The sequence below is a fragment of the Sclerotinia sclerotiorum genome, genomic scaffold, assembly GCF_000146945.2.
Source record: "Sclerotinia sclerotiorum 1980 UF-70 scaffold_9 genomic scaffold, whole genome shotgun sequence".
In the NCBI taxonomy this organism is placed as follows: domain Eukaryota; kingdom Fungi; phylum Ascomycota; class Leotiomycetes; order Helotiales; family Sclerotiniaceae; genus Sclerotinia; species Sclerotinia sclerotiorum.
This window is the reverse complement of record NW_001820827.1, coordinates 203,267-225,278: the sequence shown is the minus strand read 5'-3', so window position 1 is coordinate 225,278 and position 22,012 is coordinate 203,267. Positions and strand designations below refer to the sequence as shown.

Genomic DNA, 22,012 nt, shown 5'->3' with positions numbered 1-22,012 from the left:
TTGCCGTCTAGATCACGTGGAAGTGCTCTAGGCTCTCGTGGAGGGTTATAACTAGGCGTCAAGCAGGGACTTAAGTAATGACAATAATGATATGCAATTCGTAACTAATAGTAGGATATACTAAATGATTGATCTTGAGCACGAAGCTCTATACAAAGGAAATCCATCTTGATTATATAGTTCTTCATGCTTCCATGATTACTAGTGATCCTTCATGATCATTAGTGATCATCTATATCGTGATCCTTAGTGATCCTTAATGATCACTACTGATCATTTGTGATCACGTGCCTTGGTAGTTGTGTAGCCCGTCGTAACATATTTGTATATTTGAAATTAAATCTCTTTTTCATTTTCATTTTCATTTTCATTTTCATTTTCATTTTCATTTTCATTTTCATTTTCATTTTCATTTTCATTTTCATTTTCATTTTCATTTTCATTTTCATTTTCATTTTCATTTTCATTTTCATTTTCATTTTCATTTTCATTTTCATTATAAATGATTTGATTTGTTATTTCTGATTTGTTTAATTGAGTTCGTACCCTATCCTATCGTTTCACAGCATAGCATATCATATGAATGATTTGCCCTATTCCTTCTCTTCTTCTTTTCTTCTCTCATTTATTCATTCCTAGCTCCATACCTTCCTTCCTTCCTTGCGCAACAAATGGGATATCAAAACCAAAAGAGAAGCATAAACATAAATCTGATGTCTCTTATACGAAGAAACCCCCTCGAAAAAAATAAATAAAAGAGAAAAATAACAAATAAATAAATAATAGGTACTAGGTACTAGATATGTAACCTCCCTCATCCTGCCTTTACGCCGGTTGAATGCATAGATTGATGGATGGATAGATGGATACTCGAGTAGACGCGTACGCCTACCGGGTTTGGTTGAATGAATGAGTAAGAAAGGAAGGATATAGTCGGAAAGAAAAGAACAGGAAATATGATATGCATTATCTATTCCTATCGATTGACTTCCTAACTATCGTTATATGTGTTCTTTTTGTTCGTGATGTTATGATTTTTAGACGAGTAAGTAGGTGGGTAGGTAGGTGTCTAAGAGATATGGTGACTTTTATGATTCTTCGTAGAACCAGTATCTGGGTGATGTTAGTACATTGTTCATATAATTACCAATAAAAAAAATTAAGTAGTGGAAAGGAAAGGTGTAACATACTCAGCAGCATATTGCACATCAAAGCTACTCCCCAAATTATCCTTACAAGTCGTTGGTGGATTCCCCCCCGCAGTATTAACGCGGTAAACCTCCTGTAGACCACCAGTTGCGCCGTCTCTAGCGGATAATTTTAACCAGGCTACTGCTCCATATCCTTTATTATTCTGGCCGACGGATGCGCCAACGGGAGCAGCTAGACCATCTGTTTTCGAGAAGCCTCCTCGACCTAATTTCCAATTTTTGGTGTTGAGATCGAAGAATGGTGTGGATGAATTGGTGAAGAAATGGTGGCCGCTCATCATGAGGTCGGCGGGATTGAGGTTCTGAGTAGAGGATGCGGCGAGATTGAGATCGAATTGGAGGGCTACGTTGGGGAGGATGGAGAGGAGATCTGGATAGGTGGATGCGATGCAGGAGGCGTTGAAGAGGGTTGCTACTGCGCCGACGGCGGTGGGTGCTGCTGTTGCGTTGGTGCTGCAGGTGTAGTTTTGTGTTCCGCGGCCGATGGCGACGTGTTTTAAGGTTAGACCTTTTGAGGGACCAGGCATTGGTGTTGGAGCTGCGGTGGTTGAATTAGTTTTGAGGACTTTATGTGAAAGGGTTGGAGAGTGAGGAGAGCATACATAAAACTGGTTGAACGGCCTTGTTGAGATTGCACACTGGAGCGTGAGACATTTTTCTTCCTGCTTGAACTTTTTGACCCAACATGTCGAAGTATTCGGATATCACTTGTTTTTCGGCGGGATGTGCAGCACCAGATGAAAAGGTATAGGTTGGGGCTGGAAGAGCCGTTGCTCCCAGAGCAAAGATGGCCCAAAGGAAAGATGAAGAAACCATGATGAATATGAATTGGGACGAGGAATGGTCGCAGAAGTAAGAGGTAAGAGATATTAAAGCGGAGAAGATCCAGAAGGAAAGAAACCGAGACGTCTAATCCCACACTTTATGAAAGAGATGGATAAATAAATATGACGAGGCGAGGCAGAATTATCCCTCGATGAAAAGTCGAATATACAGAATCTATGAAGCCAATGGAAACAAGAAACTAACAAATAGGCATAAAATACTTCTCAAGCGCAGCAAGAAGTTCAAACTGTTGAAGATGAATAACTGGATATCCAAATTCATATCTCACAGGCGCTCAGCAGGCGTCTTATACAACAAACACATTGGCACGATTGGCCATAAGCATGACATGCGCACCTTGGATGATACTAAACCTGGAAAACAGCCGCTTACCACCATGTACGAAAGATGTAACTATACAATTTCGAACAAGCGGGAAAAAGGAAAATCATCAAAGATGGTAAGATTAATTTATGGATTGGATTGATTCCCGAGTCCACCCAGTCCCGACTCCCCAGACGGAAAAGTAGGACCAGCAGGCTCAATATTTTTGTTTGGCGGCAAGACAGGCCTCACGGACCAGTCGAAAGAATTGATGCGGGGGTGAAGTAGCATTAGTTTGGATATATCGTCTATTCTATCCCTGTGTCTCGCAGTTCGATCCTGGTTTCTACGCAGGGGCATAATGTAACTGTTGCATGGCAGTCTCTGATCATTTTGCAGATTTACGGGTGATTGGTTCTTGATGTTTTTTACTTGACGGATGTCTTGGAGTCTAAGTGTTGAATTGTGGATTAGATTGGATGCCGATACGCTTAGAGTGTACATGGGAAGGAATACTCAACCGATCATCAGAGCGTTTTGGTCTATCTCTAGATATAGAACATGCGCAGATTTTATATTTTTCTTGGTAAAACGATAGGAATGGTGGATGATTATTGTTCTAATATGTTGTGTACTAGGTAGGTATTTAATGTTCTGAATTAATTCTTGGTACACTACTACGGCAATCTTGTTATAGATTTCCATCGCGGCTATCAGCTGCAGATCTTGGGATGAATTATTAGTGGATTTCTGAGATGAGGATTATTGATGATGGAAGAGGGCTGATGGATGTCTTTATCGATCTGCTTATTCTGTTGTAGTTGGTATGTCTATTATAAAATATTCGCACACCTCATGATAACTAGTTCTAGCCGTACGTATAACCACTCATCGAATCATATCCTCCAGCTATTTCTTTATTCAATCGTTCTACAACATGTCGTACCATATAATAAAACCTGCTGTTCATAAATACATCGCAAGTGCATCTTCGCAATATATCTTCATGCCCGGATGAAGATAGAAACTTGTGAAGCAATAATAAAAGTGTGCAGTAGTAAGTATTTCACATCTCCTCGCATATATATATATATATAGCGGGATGAACTAAGCACAATATAAGGGCTACTCATCCACAAGATAAGAAACCATGATTTTGATCTTGATCAAAATCAGCACCTTAACAGACACCCCTCTAAAGAATGAAAAGCCCACATACCATAATCCTCTCAACCATAAACTCGGGTTTCTTTTTCTACTACCATAATCATAATCTTACCTTACCATCCCGAGAGAAAGGTTACCAAAGCCCCATACAGTAAGACCGACCTTCCACCAACCCATTTCTTAACAATCGAGTCATCATTCAACCAACTGTTAGATGCGCGTCTTGAACCAATGGAGATTTTCACAGATCTGCATTTGTATCTGTATATGTATATGTATCTGCAGTAAGAACCAAGAATCAAAAAGGTCTAATTCATATTAAGAAATGAACAAATTAAAGCTAACTTAGCGATATATCAACAACTAAACTAAAGTAAACTGCCCCGCGTCACTCCCCTATCTATCTATTACTTATCCGATGAAAGTTTGATTTAATAGGAACTAGCTCTCCTCCGCAATTTGCTCAATGCCTTAATCCATATTCCCTTAAAGTGAAAGATTACAGAAACTACTATAGCGTCGATACCCCCATAACCATAAAACCCGTAAAGCTATCTCTTATATTATATATTATATATTATATATATACACATCGCATCGCATCGCATACTCCCATAATACACTCTCTTCTCCATACCTATGTATCAAATATTCTTTCATAGTGCACTATATTTCCAGACAACACAGAACAGAAAGAAGCCCCAAATTCTGTAATCTACAACCGGCATGCTCTCTTCCCAAAATCCACGGACTCTCCACCTCCCCAACCGAAGCTATCCCCATAAAAAAAAAGTATTATTTTTAGACACATAACCTTACGGACGTACAAGGTTCTAAAACCAAACCCCCACACCCAAAAATCCCCGATTGGTCTATCTACATGATCCGGGCGCCTAAGTAAAAAGATCTATAAATAAATAAACATACATCCATCCATCCACGCAGACTATTGAATTTGAAAGATATGAGTGTTACGAGGTTTGCCGTCTAGATCACGTGGAAGTGCTCTAGGCTCTCGAGGTGGTTTATAACTAGGCGTCAAGCAGGGACTTAAAGTAATGACAATAATGCAATTCGTAACTAATAGTAGAGTATACTAAATGATTGATCTTGAGCACGAAGCTCTATACAAAGGAAATCCATCTTAGTTATATAGACCTTCATGCTAATCGTCCCCTTGGTCCCCTCGGTCCCTTCGATCAAGAGACCGAGGGGATCTAAGGGACCATGTGATTACATAATTGGTCACATGATACGAGATCCGAAGCCGTCGTAACAATGAGATACCGATATGAGATCTACAATCTACGATCTACGATCCAACCAATGAATACCTACCTAAATAAATAAATAAATAAATAAATAATGTAACGATACTGTACTGGAGGCAGCGGCTGCCTGAGGTTTCGTCTGGTTGGTAGTTGTGGGTTAAGGCTTTATCACTGGTATTCATTTGGAAGTGAAGTCGTTACTAGATCAAGTAGAATATAGATAAACTAATTGATAACTGAATTGAGCACGAAGCTTTTAGACTATGAAACTATCTTAATTATATACTTCTGAATACTATTGGATAGCCTAGATAAACTGGTCTACCTGGGCTATCCCCTAGACTGGATAGACTAAGCTATCTAGTCTATCCATCACGTGATCCTTTAAAGGCCTTAGGACATTAATCCTGGAACGATTCTGATCCTAGGATAATATAGCTTTTAGGATAATTGTCCTGGGACAAATATTATCCTAGGACATTCTATTCTAGGACGAATAACGTCCTAGGACACTTGTCCTAAGCCTACATGGTTGCCTAATCGTTTTGTCCTAAGATACTAATTATCCTGGGACATATTTTATCCTAGGACACTTGTCCTAGGATTCCTTATCGATAAGGACCCCCTCGGAAACAGCGGCCCAAACCGCCGTACTTGCTTTTATTGTGTTATAATACTCGTGATTCGTGACAAATAAATCATTACCTAGAGGTATGAATCTGATAAGGAATTAGTATTTATGAATTACGGAGATGTCAATTCTATCTAGATGGCTCCACATTTAGGGAATAGACTCATTAGAGTAACCGCTACCACTACCACTACCACTACCTCTACCTCTACCGCTACCGCTACCGCTATTAGTTTCTTGAAGATACATTGAAAAATTGCGACTAGAAACACTCTAGAGATAATCATACGCCACATCTAGTACACTTATCACAATTCATTCGTCCTCAGATGAACGGCAGATCTACAGTATGACGAAATCTAGCAATCAATAATGAATGCATTAGAAGAAGAAATTGGCAAATAGCCTCTATTATCACATGATAGTACAACATATTATTTTGTTCATCTAATCATTCATCAAGATACCTTCCCATTAAATCCCTCCTGATGCCAATCACCATGCGCAGCATCGTTCCCAGCATCGACCATTCCTTTAGCACCCCCAGCGGCTGCAAGAGCCGCTTGACCTAGATGACTTCCATGCTGATCGACATCAACACTACCTAACCAATATAATGAAAAGAACACCATTAAATGAAGAGCCACGCAATAACCTGCGAATAAGTTTCGGCTAGTTCTAGTTGCTAATACCATTCTTGTGATTGAGAATACTATCCTTTCCGGTAAACTCATACGTTTATACGCTCGAGCTGATTCTCGCCCACGGAATGCAGCAAAGGGCGAAATGTTGGATTCATATGCTGAACGGTATCGATTCAAGGCGAGACCAGAAGATGTCGATGAGGATATTTGTACCGTGGAAGGATTAGGGTTGGTAGCATAAGAGGACGCCGATGAAGCTGTTGGCCCTGCTCGATTATATGTTGACACGTATCTTGTCTTTTCATACAGATTCAGATTATCTTTCTGCAAGGCAGAGATCTCCTGCCTAAGTGATGACACCGTGCGATGGCTTTCGGAAAGCTCATTCTCTAATTCCGAGTTGCGCTTCTTGAATCGATCACGCTGCGCGGTAACCATGGGAAGAATACCCGAACCTCCCCCTACAGGCTCGCCAGATCTAAGAACATCCACAGGTGTGCTGCCCATAGGCGTTCTAGGATCAAATCCAGATATAATTGATGATGTAGGAGATATTTTGCGGTTCCTTGACGCAAACTGGCCGATTGCTGACTGAGGATAACGGCTTGAATACGTTCCAGCCACAGAAGGAGCAGAAGGATAGGCGCTCACCCCGTTTTGCATGTTTGTCAGGTCATTCTCTAATGTAGTGACCAAAGTTTGCGACTTTTCCAACTCGGCATTGGTCGTAGAAAGAGTTTCCTGCATATTTTGCAAGCGACTCTGTAGATCTTGATGTGAAACTCTCAGGACTGTGAGTTCGTCACCCAATTTCTTGTTCCTAGCAAGAAGAAGCTGCTCTAATGTCTCCCCTTTCACTTTTCCAGAACCATTTCCTGTCGGTTCTGGCGTAGTTGAACTAGCCCCATTGTCTTGTGTTTCATCGTCATCTCCCATAGAAAATTCGATACTCTTCAAAACCTCCAGTTCCTGCTTCACGTCTTCATAATCACTCCACTTTTGGACTTTGGTCTTCAGTGAATCGCGTTCTTCTTTGAGCATTCCAATCTCCCTCTCTAAGCTTCGGAGCTTAGTATCAAGATCTCGCTTCTTTGCATCTCTTTCCACTCTTGCAGCATCTAATTTCCTTAACAACGATGAGTTTTCCGATCTTAAGCGCATGTAGGCGGGTTCGTCTTCCAAAGCCAATGCTGGCTGGCTTGGAACTTGTGAAGCTGACTGAGCTAATTCTATTCGCAATTGCTCATTTCGAGCTTCGACTTCTGCTAAACGGACACTCGTACGCTCCAAATCTGATGTGACCATCTCCAATTCTGCACTCGTAACATGCCCGCGACCTCCATCTGCATCAGCATTCTCGGATTGTCCCAAACGCTGGTTGACCTCATAGCTTGCCTTGATTTCGCTCAACAAACGGTCTTGGTTTTCCACCTTTTCTTCTAATGATTTCTCCTTTGCTTCCCAATTGTCCTTTTTCTCCTCCAGCACAGCGGCCCAAGAAGTTTCGACATCTTTGACCTTGGTTTCTAGACCTTCCTCCAAATTCTTGCGCGTTATTCTTTCCGCTTCTAATCTGGATTCCGTATCCTCCAATTGAGTCGTGAGTTTACTGACACTCTTTTGAAGATGTTCATTCTCTTGTGTAATCTTAGGGAGCGTATCCTCGGATAGCAGTAATGAATCGACAGATGCTTCCAGCAAAGGGTATGGATCTGGGGCCTCGGATAGAGATGAATACACTTGTAGGAAGGCCGAATTCGTAGATTTGGAATGGTTTGTCAGGAGATCTATGAAGGTTTGATATGCTATAGCAGATATTTGTGTCAGTAGGGCAAAGTATTGCGCATCCTAGAAAAGACCAACCTTTTAGTAATCCTTTGATTTCAGATAGTTTATTTGAGTCGTCCAACTTGCGGAAATCTTTCGTCTTCTGTGCCAATTCCTTGCGCTGCACAGTTGAGTCCCTCTGATATTGAACGATTTCGGATGCGGTATTGTCAAGGGATGGAATCATGGAGGTAAGGTCAATAGCTGTTGATGATTAGCACGAGTTTTGAAGTCCTGTAACATCAGGGACTCACTCCTCCACGCCGATATTGCCTTTTGAAATTTATTGTCCCCATCTTGTCCTGGAGCTATATGATCTGCAGGCTGAGACGGAGGACTTGACACCGAAGCTGCCAGTGCTGATTCTGCGAAGTCGGTCATCGCAGTATCGACACGCAAAGGATTATAACCATTTGCTGAAGTGAAGTAGTGTAGTCTTAAGGTAAAGTCATAAAAGTGCCCCGGGGGTATATTTATCTTGATGTAACGGAAGCAACAGAATAATGTTTCGAAGAGTAAGTTCTAATAGTAAGCCTCAAGTAATATTTAGAGCCATGATGCCCGGTGCAAGGTGTTCGTTAATGCTGATTGGATGACCAAGCTTCAGGGTCAAGGTTCACTGGTGGGTGTCCCTTGGCGAATGAGCATCCCTGTAATGGCAGCCTTCCCACAGGCATGAGAGTCTAAACCCATTGATAACTACCTATCATCCAATGCGCCGGAAAAGCTCAACGGCCATGAGTGAGTACTTTGGCACTGGCCATGATAATTACAAGTCGACAGTAAGCCTTTGATAATGGCTTCAACTGATCCAGAAGATATTTTGAGTCCGCGGAAAAGGAAACGAAGAGTTCCGGAAAATGGTCCTTATGTTCTACGCAGCCTGATTGAGGACCTGCCCTTGTCTGCAGATGGGGATAGAACGGATATTGAGATTAATTGTGTGGAATTCTTAGGTAAGTTGCTGCCCTCTTTATATTATAGACTGTCTGATTGTATTGCTAATGTATATCCGCAGATCGGAATCTATATATTGGAACTTCGGCCTCTGAAATCCTTCATTTCGTACAGATTCCCCCGGATCCTGCCGATATCTCAGGAAAGCCCTCTTATATTTTAGCCTCGAGACTACCTCCTGCCTACCATGAGCTATCTACCCGAGAAAGACCTGGTGTCCAACAGATTCTACTGCTTCCTAAAGTCAACAAAGCTTGTATATTGTGCAACTGGACAGTTACCTTCTATTCCTTGCCAGAATTAAGCCCAGTATTCGGGACAACACAGATTAGGCCTTGCAACTGGATTGGTGGCATAGATTTGAATACAGATATCATAACCCCTGACCAAGATGGCGGAGGCGTTACAGTGCTTGTTTCGCTAAACAAGAAGATGAGAGTTGTGAGAATTGGGGAAGATCCTCGACCTGTGAGGGTACGTTTAGTCGAGGCCGTGCATAAGTGCTAGACTGATGTACCAATAGAAAATAGATTTTGCTGGAAGCACTATATCCATTCGCCGTGATTCTTATGCTTGTGTCGCAGATTCCAAGTCGTACGCTTTACTTGATGTCGATCGTCAATTGAAGATACCCCTCTTTCCTATATCGTCCTCAGATGATTCCGAATCGGGTAATGTGGGTGGGCAGGTCGAGGATATATCTGGTAATAGTGGGGGTGGACTTTCACGAAATACATCACTGACTCATACGGGCTCATCTGATGACCGAACTCACGGAAGAGGTACAAGTCTTGGTGCTTCCAAAGCCGGTGCGCGGCGAGACAGTCTACGAGCTGCAAGCGGAGATCGTTCTGGACGAGGTACCCCTGATCCCTTGTTCCGAGAGGCTTCACCTGTAGTAACGGCCGGTCCGTCGGACTCTACGGAAGGCGAACCTAGCCCTGAGAAGCCCTTACCACCTCCACCAGCCGAACCCTCAGTGGCCGACGCTCAGGCTCCTACATCTTCTACCGCACCTGTATACTTAAAGCCCCATATAGTTTCACCCTCCCCGCAGGAGTTCCTTCTAGTCACAGGCACCGGTCCACGTGATCATGGAGTTGGCATGTTTGTAAACCTGGAGGGTGACGTTACTAGGTCAACATTAGACTTTGCAAAGTATCCTGACGAGATTGTTGTGGATGGTCGTGGTGTGGATGTCGAGCCTGTCCCTAATACAATGGAAGATGAGGAGGAAGGATATGTGCTTGCTTCCATGGCATTTGAAGATGGCGATGTGCTACGACACGGGATTGAAATTCAACGATGGGACTTGGATCCTGGGGAGGATGCTATACAGAAGTTTTGGTTGGAAGTGCCACCATCTGATGCAGTGAGTGATGATGAAGCAGGACACAAGATTGGATTAAGAACAGTAATTCAGCCTGGGGATATTTATTTTGATGATGTGGTCGACAAACTTCGGCTAAAGCGTTTTCAACCTTTCGCACTGAAATCTCTGAACACATCCACTCTATCTCTGAAGAGCACAGATTCTCCAACGGCAATTTCACTACAGAGAGTTTCAGGCGAGAGGGAACTTTTTGAAGAATCGCTCTCGCCAGGCTGGGAAGCCCGTCGCAACGAAGAGGAGCAACAATTTGCTCAGAGACTGGGAAAATCACGAGCACGCGTCGTTACTTGGTCCGGAAAAAATGTATGGTGGGCAATTCGGAATCCACTTGCCCTCCGTCTTGATGCGGAACTTGGTTTGGAGACTGGGGATGAAGGAATACCTTACCTCAACAGAAGGAAAGCCATTGAAATGATGAATTCTTTACGTGGTCAAGAAGCCAAGACAGAGACCGAATTTGTTAGCTTAGGCTATATCCGACAGAAGATTGGATTTCTCATTCTAATAAGCCTGTTGACGGCCCCAGTGGATGAAGCTACGGAGACCGAATATGGGGCTGCCGAAGAGGCTCTTCTAGAGGGTAGCCTTGACCCTAGGGTGGTTCTTGCTATTGTTCCCATTTTACGAAACGAGATAATTGAAGGGAAGACGGGTATCTGGGTTCACGGTGGCTTAAAGGAGGCTGCAGACAACTTCATAACAAACACAAATGGAGTTTGGGATAGCCAAAGTTCAAAGAAACATAGCATAATGCCTGAACAAATCCTTCGATTTTTGAGAAGATTCTTGCTCTCGTGGCGCAGAAAGAAAGGATTCGGCAGCATTTCGAATGAAACTGAGGTTTTCAAAAGTGTTGATGCTGCCCTCTTGATTGTGTTACTACAAATGGATATATCATCTCCTCGTGGACCAGCTAGAGCTAAATCAATCCGAGCAGAACTGAACAACCTGGTGGATCATGGTGTGGATTGTTTTGAGCGAGCAATATCGCTGTTTCAATTCTATAACCGTTTATACGTTCTCAGTCGTTTGTACCAAAGTAGAAAGATGACTGAAGAAGTATTAGGCACGTGGAAGAGGATCGTCGAGGGAGAAGAAGATGAAGGGGGAGAGCTCCTCGATGGGGAGAACGAAGTACGAAAATATTTAATCAATGTTCGAAACCCTAATCTTGTGCGGGAATATGGTGTTTGGCTGGCATCTAGAAATCCCAAACTCGGTGTTCAAGTCTTCGCGGATGGGCAAAGTCGAGTTAGATTTGAGCCCACACAAGCTCTCAAGATATTACGCGAGGGGGCGCCTGGTGCGGTGAAGGATTTCCTCGAGTATTTGGTTTTTTCAAAGCATCATTCAGAGTATATTAACGAACTTATTGCATATTATCTCGACATAGTCACCACCAAATTAGAGGAGTCACCCGAAGCTCGAGCGATCCTCATCCAAACCTATGAGTCCTACCGAGCCCTCCGCCCACCCAAACCCACCTACCGCCAGTTCATCACCGAAAACCCCCTCAACGAAGAATGGTGGCACAGTCGTCTCCGTCTCCTCCAACTCCTAGGCGGCAGCCAAGGTTCCGCATCCCAATACGACGTCGCCGCCATCCTCGCCCGCATCGCACCATACACCCAAGAACTCGTCCCGGAGATCATCATCCTTGACGGCCGCCAATCGCACCACGAAGAAGCGCTCCGTCTTTTGACCCACGGCCTCGGCGACTACGATACAGCCATAAATTACTGTCTCCTCGGCGGCTCTAGCATCTACCATCCCATCTCCGGCACGCTCTCCCCCGCAACCCTTCCCACGCGTTCCGAACAAGCCGCGCTCTTTCACTCACTCCTCGCTGAATTCTTAAAAATAGATGATCTCAGTAATCGCGTCGAGCAAACTAGTTCCCTACTCGAGCGTTTTGGCGGCTGGTTTGATGTGGGTGATGTGTTGGGTATGATACCCGATACGTGGAGTGTGGAGTTGGTGAGCGGGTTTCTGGTTAGTGCGCTGAGGTGCATTGTGAGAGAGAGGAGTGAGACAATGGTTGTCAAGGCGTTGAGTGGTGCGGATAATTTAAAGACGAGTGTGGTGCTGGTTGATAGGGTGAGAGAGATGGGTCCGAAAATTGCGGTGGAGGCGGAAGGAGGGGGATAGTATGGAGAGATAGATATATATGTGCACATAGTTCGTGGGTGGCTGTTGCAGATAGAAGATGTCATGAAAAAGTTATTATCATTTCGTAGTTAGAAATCAAATACTAATGAGTTACTTGGCATTGTTCATTTGCTATTGTCTGTAAGAATAATTTTATATTGGTATCAAGGTATTCAGCCTACGCTACTATTTCATCATTAAAGTCTTCGCTGGAGAGGTAAACTCGTACAAAATACGTCCACCTAAGGAAATAAGAGAAATCTCCAAGAAAGATTCCGCTCTAGCCTCGCTCCGTGTGTGAACAGCCATACGCGTCAAAATCCAACAAGCAACGACTCTCAAACAAGCAGAGGTTGTGCAGGAGGTGCTTCGCGCTCTACCTCAGCATTTGGCCTAGGATTCTCACCGCTTATGTCTCCTTCTCCAACGGCTCCTTCAGGCTGCTGTTCGTCATGATTTCCTTCATTGGCGCCCTCTTCACGTTCTACAACATCACTTCCCGCATTCTCTGCTTCAGCGCGACGCCTTTCTGCCTCGGCCACCGCCGCCTCAACTTCTCTTGCCGCATTATCCCGAGCAGCAATATGTCTTTCTCCAACACCAGGAATGAGACTCGCCACAAAGAGAAGCGCAGCATGTTCTGCCCTCCGGATCTGGGCGAGGAGCCAGCCTGGTTGTGCTTGTCTATGTCGCTGTTGCTCGAGTATTCTTGCCGCAACTTGAGACTCATCAAGTTGGCCATGTGGTAATCGAGCCTGGGGACCCGCTCCCACCGCTCCGTTCTGAGGCACAACTCCAGCGTTTGCTGCAGGTACAAGGGCCGCATCAGGTCCAGCCAGTGGAATCAAGTTTTCTAGGTGTCTTCTGATTGGGCCCCAGAATTGCTCCGCAACCCCGTTGAAAACACCAATAAGAACTCCTGTGTTGATAAGGAAGACAACTATTGCAAGTCCACTCATCATCAGGAATCTTGACCAACTACTATTTCCAGAAGTGAAGAACCACACGAATCCCACTAGTCTAACGACCAACCAAAGCATATTGAACAACTGGAGCGCGATAGGCACAGCTGGTCTTTGAATCCGATTGTGAAGAGGTGCAAATTCAACAGGGGGTGCTTCATCTGCTCGTGGTCGGTTTACACGCCCCATCCTAGCCCTTTGTGCATTTCTATTGCGATACTCGGGGAAGCCAAATAGATCACGGTCACCAACACCATGACGAGCTCTTGAAGGACGTGGTGTATAGAAAGTCTCGGCATTGTTTATTAAAAGTGCGCGAGGCCCTGAGGGAGAGCTGAGTATATAGACCATGGGCTCCAAAGATGGGGAAGATGTGATTCCGGTGGAAGTTGCTGGGGTGGTTGCAGTCAAGTTTGGTACAGACACTCTCGCTAATGGGTTGGGAGACGCAGTGGTCAAAGGTGTGCTAGGAGCAGATGTGGTCGCAGGTGCAGTGGTAGATGATGGAGGAGTTTGAGTTTCGGGTTGCGCCGATGGAGGAGTTGATGAAGCCCTTGACCTATCTACGTTTCGCAACATGTTCTGTAAATCTAACGCAGGGTTTCCCGAGTTCGCCCCTGAAGGTGAAGGGTGTTGTCCATAGCTATGTCTCTCGGGTGGTCGAAATGGGTTATGCCTCTCACCGGATCGAAATGTTCCTGCGGGGATTGTGGTTGTAGTCTCGTTTACCGTCACTTGCCATCTCTCTCCATTTGGGCCGACACCTTCCCGAGTATAAGTAGCGCTATGTTCGGGTGTCCTAAATTGGGGTGTGGATCTACCAGAGTTCACTTCGTCTAGAGCCGTAAACATGTTTCCTTCTCCGCCCAAGTCCTGTGCCGTAAGTCCTGCTAAAGCTCGCCTTTGTTGTTGATGCTGCGCAATGAGTTGTTGAATTGAGGTATGATTTGCGGCCGGAGGTCCATACGGATTTTGAGGGACAGCGGGCGGTGCCGGCATATTATTTCCTAAATTAATGCGACGTCCAACATGCGATTGATAAGCCCGAGTGCCTGCTTCAAGTTCCTGCTGCAAGCGCTCTGTGTCCCTTTGTAATTGCTGCAACCTTTCCGTCCTCGTCTGATATGTATGTGCAACATGGTGGAAATCACGGAGTTGCTGCGCGCCCAGCGCACGCAGCGGAGGTGGAGGGGTCCTACTGCGAGGAATGGGTATATTCGAGGGGTTATTTTGTGTTGTGGGATCTGCGCTTCCCGTCGAAGTTGCTTCTAGAGGGGCAGGCCGGAGAACGAGGTGAAGAGTTTGAGTATCCAGACTTGATAGCTAAAGCATAGAGTCAGCAAGCGTATTAAATTGTGTGGGCAAACATATTCTCACGCTCTCTTGACCAAAGATTTCTAACATTGTCTGTGATCCCCTCTCCAGCATTCGACCACGATGAATCAGCCGTTGGGCTGAGTCGGTCGGCTTTGATTGCACAACATCTCTAATCTTTGCCTTCAATTCTTGTACTGTGGTGCTCGGTAACAATTGGGGAAAAGTCAATGGGCTTGCGACCTCTGTTGAAGGAGAGACGATGGAAAGAGTGAAAGTTGGTAATGTTGATTGTTCCTCGTCCTTTATGAGCACATCACTAGCAGCCTCATTCTCTAGTGATTGAGACATAATGAATGCTAATTGTGTAAGTTCGAAATATGTCCTTAATGTTGGCGATCTGGCTAACCAGCATGAGACGGGAAATTGAATTGAGTGAGATGCTAGATAGCTCGGTTTAGGATGTAGCTTCTCTCATAGCAAATATGAATTGATATGATCATAGGCAAATGGAAGAATGCATATGGAGAAGTCTTCTTGTTTTGAAAACAAATGGTGTCTTCCGTCTTGTTGGTAGATTATGATTTCACGTTTGAAGTAGAGCGAGCTACGAGGTTAATAATTCGTAATCCTACATCTGGTCGCAAGTTTCGGGACCACACATGCTTATCTCATCCATTCACTGCCGAAAGGTCCGCCGGATGACAAATGGTCCGAAAATAGGCATATTAAAACTATTTCGTAATATTCTTAAACAGTAAAGAACTCAAAAACTACTTATTTTACCTAGTAGTTATTCCAAGACCTCTTCAAACTATATTTACAAAAAGAATGTAGGTCATGATTCTCAAAAAGCTACCAATATCAGTGCAGGTTATTTTTATGTTTGCATTATCAGATTCTATTGCATGAGTTAAGGTTAGCTACTGAGAGCTCGTTGATCATGATGGCTGTCGATAGATATCATGCATTAATATGATCTCAATTATCGTCGCTCTGATCTAAAACATCAAATTGGTTCTCAATCCCCAGACCCAATCTTCTAAAATCAACACCTTCGTTTTCTCCATCAACACTGCTATAACCACTGTCACGTCTTCCACCCTTGCTATCCGACCCTCCACGTCCTAGAAGCTCACCTACCTTCCACTATTGATAATTAGCAGTTGTTCATAACCCCAGAACAGTCAAAGAAAAATGAAAACTCACGGCAATCCTCTCAGCACCCATTCTTGCCCCTTCAAGATTTGGTGAAGCCGGACCCATCCTCAAACTTGCTAATCTACCAGTAACAAAGAATGGTACCTTGTCACTCCAACTCAAATCATGCGTCAAGCATGGAAAACCTCCAACTGTCTCAATGCCATATTTCTTAATCAGCGGCTGGACTGCTTCAATCTTCTCAAAATTGATATCAAAACCTGTTGCATACATGACATGATCGAATGCAGGTAGATCCAACAACTCGGGAGAAGTCTCCACCTTCCACGATTGCAACACAGAATCCCAGGAAGCGGAAGTAATATTAGTATATTCATGGAGGGAAACCCGACCTTTTGAAATATGGGTTTTCAGAATATGGTGGTACTCCGAGTTGACACTTCCGCCGTTCCTCGCTTCCTTATACATTTCTAGTCTCTCCTCATCAGAATCCGCACTCCAGTAGCGAGCAAGGAAGTGATTCTTGAATTTTGCAACCCATCCAAGTTCCATATCGAAATCTTTGACTTTGAGTGGTCCACGCATTATCTGGTATACTTTTGTGACGCCGTGTTTGAGTGCTGCATCTGCAATCTGGGCACCAGTAAGACCGCCACCTACGACGAGTAGGTTCGTTTGTTGTTTGCGCGAGATTTTACGGACCATGTGCGGAGGAAGGAGTTTATCGCTCGAGCTGAGATATGAGGGAATAAGGGCGTGAGTTATGCTTCCTTCATGGGAGAATGGGCAGTCAGCTGGTAAAGCTGGGTTTAAAGCAGCACCTGCTGCAAAAACAACGATGCGTGCTCGTTTTGTGCCAGTTGCTGTTTGAAGCGTGAATACACCAGGACAATCCGCGCATTCGTTGGGTTCATAATCGATGGAATTGACTTCAGATCTTTCCACAACATTTCCCAGATCATAACGACTGACAATGTCTTCGCAAAAGCTCTTAAAGAGAGCGGTACTTGGCCTGAAATAATCAGGTCGATCCCGCTCGTCAAGAAATGTAGTTTCTTGTCTGCTTTTACCACTGCATTAGTTAGCATTACTATTTTGAGGATATTTCGTGTACCAGGGACCTCAAAACTGCATACCTTTTTTTCATCTTCTGTTTCCTCTGATGTTTACTCAACTCTTTGCCAATAACCCCATGAATCTCCTTAAGTTCGTTGTCTCTCCCCTCCTTCCACGCATAACCCCTCAAACCATCTCTGTCTCTGGGATCCGGATGAAAGAACATTGGACTTCTCAAGTACCTAATCTCTAATTTCTTAAATCTCTCATTCCAAGCACTCATCCACTCGTCGCCGTGAGCGTCCAGCACAGCGATATCAAGAACGTTACAGCAAGACGCTCCTTGTACCAATCGATCGCTTGCTGTGTGAGAACGACGACTTGTTTTAAAAGGCTTAGATGTTTGACGTGCCGAAGATGCTTTCATCCAGTGATAACGTTGGTGTTCGGAGTCGGTAAAGAGTGATGAGGGTGTGCTTTCACAGAGACGTGCAGCGACAGCAAGGCCGCAAGGGCCTCCGCCAACGATGAGAACATCATGAATATGGGTGTCTTGGAATGCTGACATAGTTGTGAGTTTCAGAAGATCTTTTATTGTTATCGATACAGAAAACGAAGGATTCTATGTAGGTAGGTAGTATATACAAGATTTGTGATTAGGCACCTTGATGGCCAACCCATCAAGGTTGAGGACCCTTATGATTGATTCTAAGCCACTTGTGACAACTCAGATAGATACCAAGTACTCCGAATATTCCTACATGAGAATGATCTACTAGGTGCATTGACCTGCTTGAGTAATCTTTGCAAGATTCTCACTCAACTGTCCTTTTCAAGGTTACGCTCCGTCGACCCATCCTAATTGTTCGCCCATTTTAACACGTTGACCCTTCTCGATGGCCCAGTTCCAGCCCCCTTTTCTCTTCTGTCCCATCCAACCTTCATCCAGACTTGGTCTCTCTCCTTTAGGTGCCTCAAACACAAGTACGACTGTACTTCCTAACTGAAACCCTCCCATTTCTTCACCCCTCCTTAGGGCATGGCCGTGTAGTATGGGACTCGCAGCCTCGTAAGTGGCTTCAGCAAACCCGCTATAAGACTCCCCGCGTTTCGCGGCTTCATCGGCAGCTCTGTCGGCAGCAGTATCTGTTGTTAAAGAATTTGTTCGTAGTTCTCGATCAAAATTGATCTTAATGGAGCCCACATTTGTGGCACCGACAGGAATGTAGGAGAAGAAGCCCCACCTCCATCTGCCAAGAAGTACAACCCGCTCATTCAACACGAACAACCCTGGTAATGTTCGTTGAAGATAGGGAGATACCGAGTATAACTCTCCAGCGAAATGACGTCGCTTCTCAACAACCCACGCAGTTGGAGAATGGAAACGGTGGTAGTCACCAGGTGCCAGGTATACAACTACATAGTACAAAGCGGTCTTATTCTCGGAAGTAAGTCGAGAATACCACGGCTTTTCTCCAAGGGCAAGGTCAGCGCGGACTTCTGCTTCGGAGGCTGCCTTTGGTGTGGTAGAGGCATCACTTGTGCTCTTTCCAGGTTGCTCTTGGGGCGGCCCTGAGAGTAGGTTTGGAAGAGTATATGAGATGCCATTGACGGTTGCGAACTTTTCGTCTTGCTTGATAATTTCTTCATCCCCGTCACTATATCTCGCCTTACTTTGTTTCGGTTTGGTATCTTGAGGGGGGGTGAATATGTTGGAAGGATCGGCAGGATTTGGAGTGGTGGCCGGTTTACTGGTACCAAGGAGGGCGTCCAGACTATACGTCATTCCCTTGACTTGCTCTACCTCACCACTTTCGATGACACCAAATTGGAGAATTCGACCATCAGATGGGGAAAGCAATGCATTTGGGTTCGGATGAAGTGGGCGAGCTCCTGGCTTCAAGGTGCGATAGAAGAACGAAGCTAGATTAGGATATACGTGAAGATCAGGTTCTGCCACTTCAGAGAGGCTAGCAGACACAGAGTTAGAGATTATATATTTTTGCGATTGAGAGGTGCACATACTTAACGCCAAAAATAAAAGAATATAATTTAAATCCAGGTACTCGCAAATAGTAAGGTATTTCCAATTCATTAAATCTGCCCCATATTCTTGACATAGCTTTCAGAGGAAGTGTCGACATTACTTGAACCTGCCTGTAATTGTGTTAGCTAGACACTTGCAACGCCGGAAATAACATACCATGGCCCTGAGGGCCTTACCCTTTCTCTCTTTTTAGGTCGTCCTTGATAGTCTCTATCGGCAATCCCATCATCGTCTTCTTCTCTCTTTGCCTTCTCCCGCTCATTCAACCGATATATCTGAACAAGCCCTAGGAAGCCTATACCCAATCCTACAGGTATATGGTACCATGTTATTTTGGTGTCATTGAGAGCCCTCCGTAATCTTGTGCCAAAGGATTCCTTGTACTCGTTGTTCTGACGATAATATCTTGCAGATGATGAAAAATTCCGAGGTCTATGACACCGGCATATGCACTGCGATTGCCCTAAAATGGACGAGGTTCGCAGAGTGTAAGCGCCTCCCCGTGACAATTGAGAAGGCGTCGCATGCGCCGCGACGAGTCGATACGCCATCAAGGAGACGATAATAGATATCTGGTTCAAATTGTGGTCAAGAATTGATCGTTTATGAATATCCAAATAACTCAAAATCAAGCAATGACGAAATTCATTTATTTTGCCGCCACTGATGTTTCACCGCTTTCCAGCACCTTCTGTAGGTCAAAACTATCTTCCAATTGAAATCATAATTAATACATCACAAGTAAACCAAGATGTTTAAACAAGTCATAACAGAATTCGGCTTGTTTGTACAAGAGTTTAGTATAAGATTATATATATTTGACGGGTTGAAGTGCATGAAAATGTTATGGTAGTAAAGTTGTATCTGTATCAGTTCCGTCCTCCACGTATACCCCGCCAACCAAAATGTCGAACATCTACTCGTTCCCACCACAAACATCTCTCAATACCTAGCAACATCAGTAAAAGATGGCGGATTCAAGTACAGCGTTCATGGGCGCGTCACAACCACCTATCCAGATCACGTTTCCTCTTCCAAAAGCTCCAGAGACCAATATTCATCTGCACTTGACAATCAACAAAATTTCATTGTTGTTGTTCCTCACAACGGCATTAAATGGTGATACTTCTACAGCACCACCTCTAGGCTCGTTCGTCTATGCGCTTCCAAATGTAAGTCGAACTCTTTTTGTTTTTGCTTTCATATTTTCGCATTAACATGTGTTTAGAGAATGAATGCTAGTCAGCCACTTTCTACACCGTTGTGTGTCTATGAATCCTCAGTCGAGTTCACCACCCGACTTGCAAAATTGTTGGCGCGCAAAACAGGAAAGCCTGTCTACGTTGGCAATTCTATTAGTTTCGCAAGTGCAGGAATGGGCGGAACTGTGGAGGAGGAGATGGAAGGTTTCAAGAAGGTGGTGGAAATTGTCATGGAACAAGTGCGAAAGACTGAAATCAAATGATTGTCAAAGGTACCAATGGCACCTAAATCGAAGCCGTCATTATCTCCAATACACCATCAAATTTAGATGAAGCACCAGCTACTACACACATTATTCTAGTTCGTGCGAGGAGAGCGGACGATACCGAGAATCGGGTTCTTGCAAAGCAAACTACAACTTAATAATTGTGCGTCCTACAGTTGTACAAATGCCGGTTCCAGAAATGCCAATGAGCTATTCAAGCCATCTCAAAGATGGTAATACCTAAGATCAAAGATTTATAGGCCAAGCGTCTTCATCGAGGCTTGTATCGCGGTCACTTGTGGGACAGCAATAGTCGTCAGATGTACGACCTGACAAAGGACAGGACCAAATCCTTGGGATCTTGCTTGCACTGTATTATTCTGCGGTGGAACAATAATAGCGCTAGAAACTTACCAAAGGTCCACTATGTTTCTGTATTCTTCTGAAGGCATTCAATGACCCACGGCCCGCTCCGCCAATACTTCATTGTCTTTCAAATCTTTGGTTGTGTGTAACCACCAATATTGTTTAGCAATCGCTGAAGTCTCAATAATGACATGTGCATTTGCTATATGCAAGATTCCTCGACAGCTTTCAATTCAGCACCGATTTAACATTCCGTCAAGACAATGGGGTTATCCATTCATTTCTATTGAGTATAAGTAGTCGAAGATGAGTCGGCCTCATGACATAGGGCTGGGGCTACAGTCAACGAGATGACTACATGGACTTTCTCAACTTCACGTCCGCAGCAGTAGCTTGTTGGGTGCTCACAATAAGTCAATTAAATATGGAGGATCGTGCGATACGCCGACCCATTTAACGCAAATCTTTTACTGAATAAATAGAACTAGATATTCGCAATCTAAAACCTTCCGTGAGCACGATCTTCTTTAGGCTGCGGCTTTAGGTTCTGAAGTTACACGATGTCTTAAAAATCATTCTTCGCCTTAGTGACAAGTTGCATTAACCATTAACAAGTCATAAATGTATATACAAATATCTATTATGAGATAGTAAAAGCAAGATCAATATCAGACCTGGAAGATACATTAGCTACCTGTACTCGCTAATGATATACGCTTCTATGCTTCTGTACAATAATCTACCCATTCTCCTAAATTGATACCGTCAAGTATCGTTTTAATTGCCCTCCCCGAAAGTTATAATCTTACTTCCAAGCGAGAGGTTTATTCTTTCACATGCGCGCAATTTTGCCTATAATTTCTTCTTCGAGTACAAGTGGCAGGTATCCGTGTGTACAATTGCAAGAACAATTGAAAGAACCCGCTAGAAAGGATTTTTAGAAAAAAAGTCCCTTTCGAAGTTTAGTAGCCGCCAAAAACCCCCATAATTCGTAATTTTTTTTAATTATTCACTTATCACTCACCTCCCTACTATTTACCTGGTAGCTCCTTGGTAACTTTTTCTTTCTTCACACCAGTCACTAGGTGTCTTATTATAAGTAGATCTTACCTTTTCACCACCACATTACCGCATCATCACGGTGTCGATCGGTGCAGTATAAACTTTGGTTCAATTGCCAAAAATCTCTTTCGACGAAAAGCTCAGACAGTCAAAAGAAGCTTTAATCGCAATCCAATCA

The 22,012-nt window shown here is 44.0% G+C and overlaps 7 protein-coding genes across 7 annotated transcripts; 2 read left to right on the top strand and 5 right to left on the bottom strand.

The window, feature by feature from the left end:
- Positions 1 to 1,088: 1,088 nt before the first annotated feature.
- SS1G_07015 (hypothetical protein) lies at positions 1,089 to 2,027 on the bottom strand (the record flags this gene model as incomplete). Its single annotated transcript, XM_001591519.1, has 3 exons — positions 1,089 to 1,113; positions 1,191 to 1,749; positions 1,814 to 2,027. 3 exons carry the CDS (start codon positions 2,025 to 2,027, stop codon positions 1,089 to 1,091), a joined length of 798 nt encoding a protein of 265 aa, XP_001591569.1.
- Positions 2,028 to 5,887: 3,860 nt separating this feature from the next.
- Positions 5,888 to 8,281, bottom strand: SS1G_07014 (hypothetical protein; the record flags this gene model as incomplete). Its single annotated transcript, XM_001591518.1, has 3 exons — positions 5,888 to 7,878; positions 7,937 to 8,104; positions 8,155 to 8,281. The coding sequence occupies 3 exons, from the start codon at positions 8,279 to 8,281 to the stop codon at positions 5,888 to 5,890; spliced, it is 2,286 nt and encodes a 761-aa protein (XP_001591568.1).
- Positions 8,282 to 8,696: 415 nt separating this feature from the next.
- On the top strand, positions 8,697 to 12,398 carry SS1G_07013 (hypothetical protein; the record flags this gene model as incomplete). Its single annotated transcript, XM_001591517.1, has 3 exons — positions 8,697 to 8,856; positions 8,919 to 9,331; positions 9,381 to 12,398. 3 exons carry the CDS (start codon positions 8,697 to 8,699, stop codon positions 12,396 to 12,398), a joined length of 3,591 nt encoding a protein of 1,196 aa, XP_001591567.1.
- A 338-nt stretch (positions 12,399 to 12,736) lies between these two features.
- Positions 12,737 to 15,025, bottom strand: SS1G_07012 (hypothetical protein; the record flags this gene model as incomplete). The annotated part of the gene is made up of 2 exons (XM_001591516.1): positions 12,737 to 14,683; positions 14,738 to 15,025. The coding sequence occupies 2 exons, from the start codon at positions 15,023 to 15,025 to the stop codon at positions 12,737 to 12,739; spliced, it is 2,235 nt and encodes a 744-aa protein (XP_001591566.1).
- A 630-nt stretch (positions 15,026 to 15,655) lies between these two features.
- Positions 15,656 to 17,459, bottom strand: SS1G_07011 (hypothetical protein; the record flags this gene model as incomplete). The annotated part of the gene is made up of 3 exons (XM_001591515.1): positions 15,656 to 15,823; positions 15,884 to 16,907; positions 16,972 to 17,459. The coding sequence occupies 3 exons, from the start codon at positions 17,457 to 17,459 to the stop codon at positions 15,656 to 15,658; spliced, it is 1,680 nt and encodes a 559-aa protein (XP_001591565.1).
- Positions 17,460 to 17,729: 270 nt separating this feature from the next.
- SS1G_07010 (hypothetical protein) lies at positions 17,730 to 19,164 on the bottom strand (the record flags this gene model as incomplete). Its single annotated transcript, XM_001591514.1, has 3 exons — positions 17,730 to 18,861; positions 18,917 to 19,048; positions 19,115 to 19,164. 3 exons carry the CDS (start codon positions 19,162 to 19,164, stop codon positions 17,730 to 17,732), a joined length of 1,314 nt encoding a protein of 437 aa, XP_001591564.1.
- Positions 19,165 to 19,906: 742 nt separating this feature from the next.
- SS1G_07009 (hypothetical protein) lies at positions 19,907 to 20,403 on the top strand (the record flags this gene model as incomplete). Its single annotated transcript, XM_001591513.1, has 2 exons — positions 19,907 to 20,110; positions 20,167 to 20,403. 2 exons carry the CDS (start codon positions 19,907 to 19,909, stop codon positions 20,401 to 20,403), a joined length of 441 nt encoding a protein of 146 aa, XP_001591563.1.
- Positions 20,404 to 22,012: the final 1,609 nt, after the last annotated feature.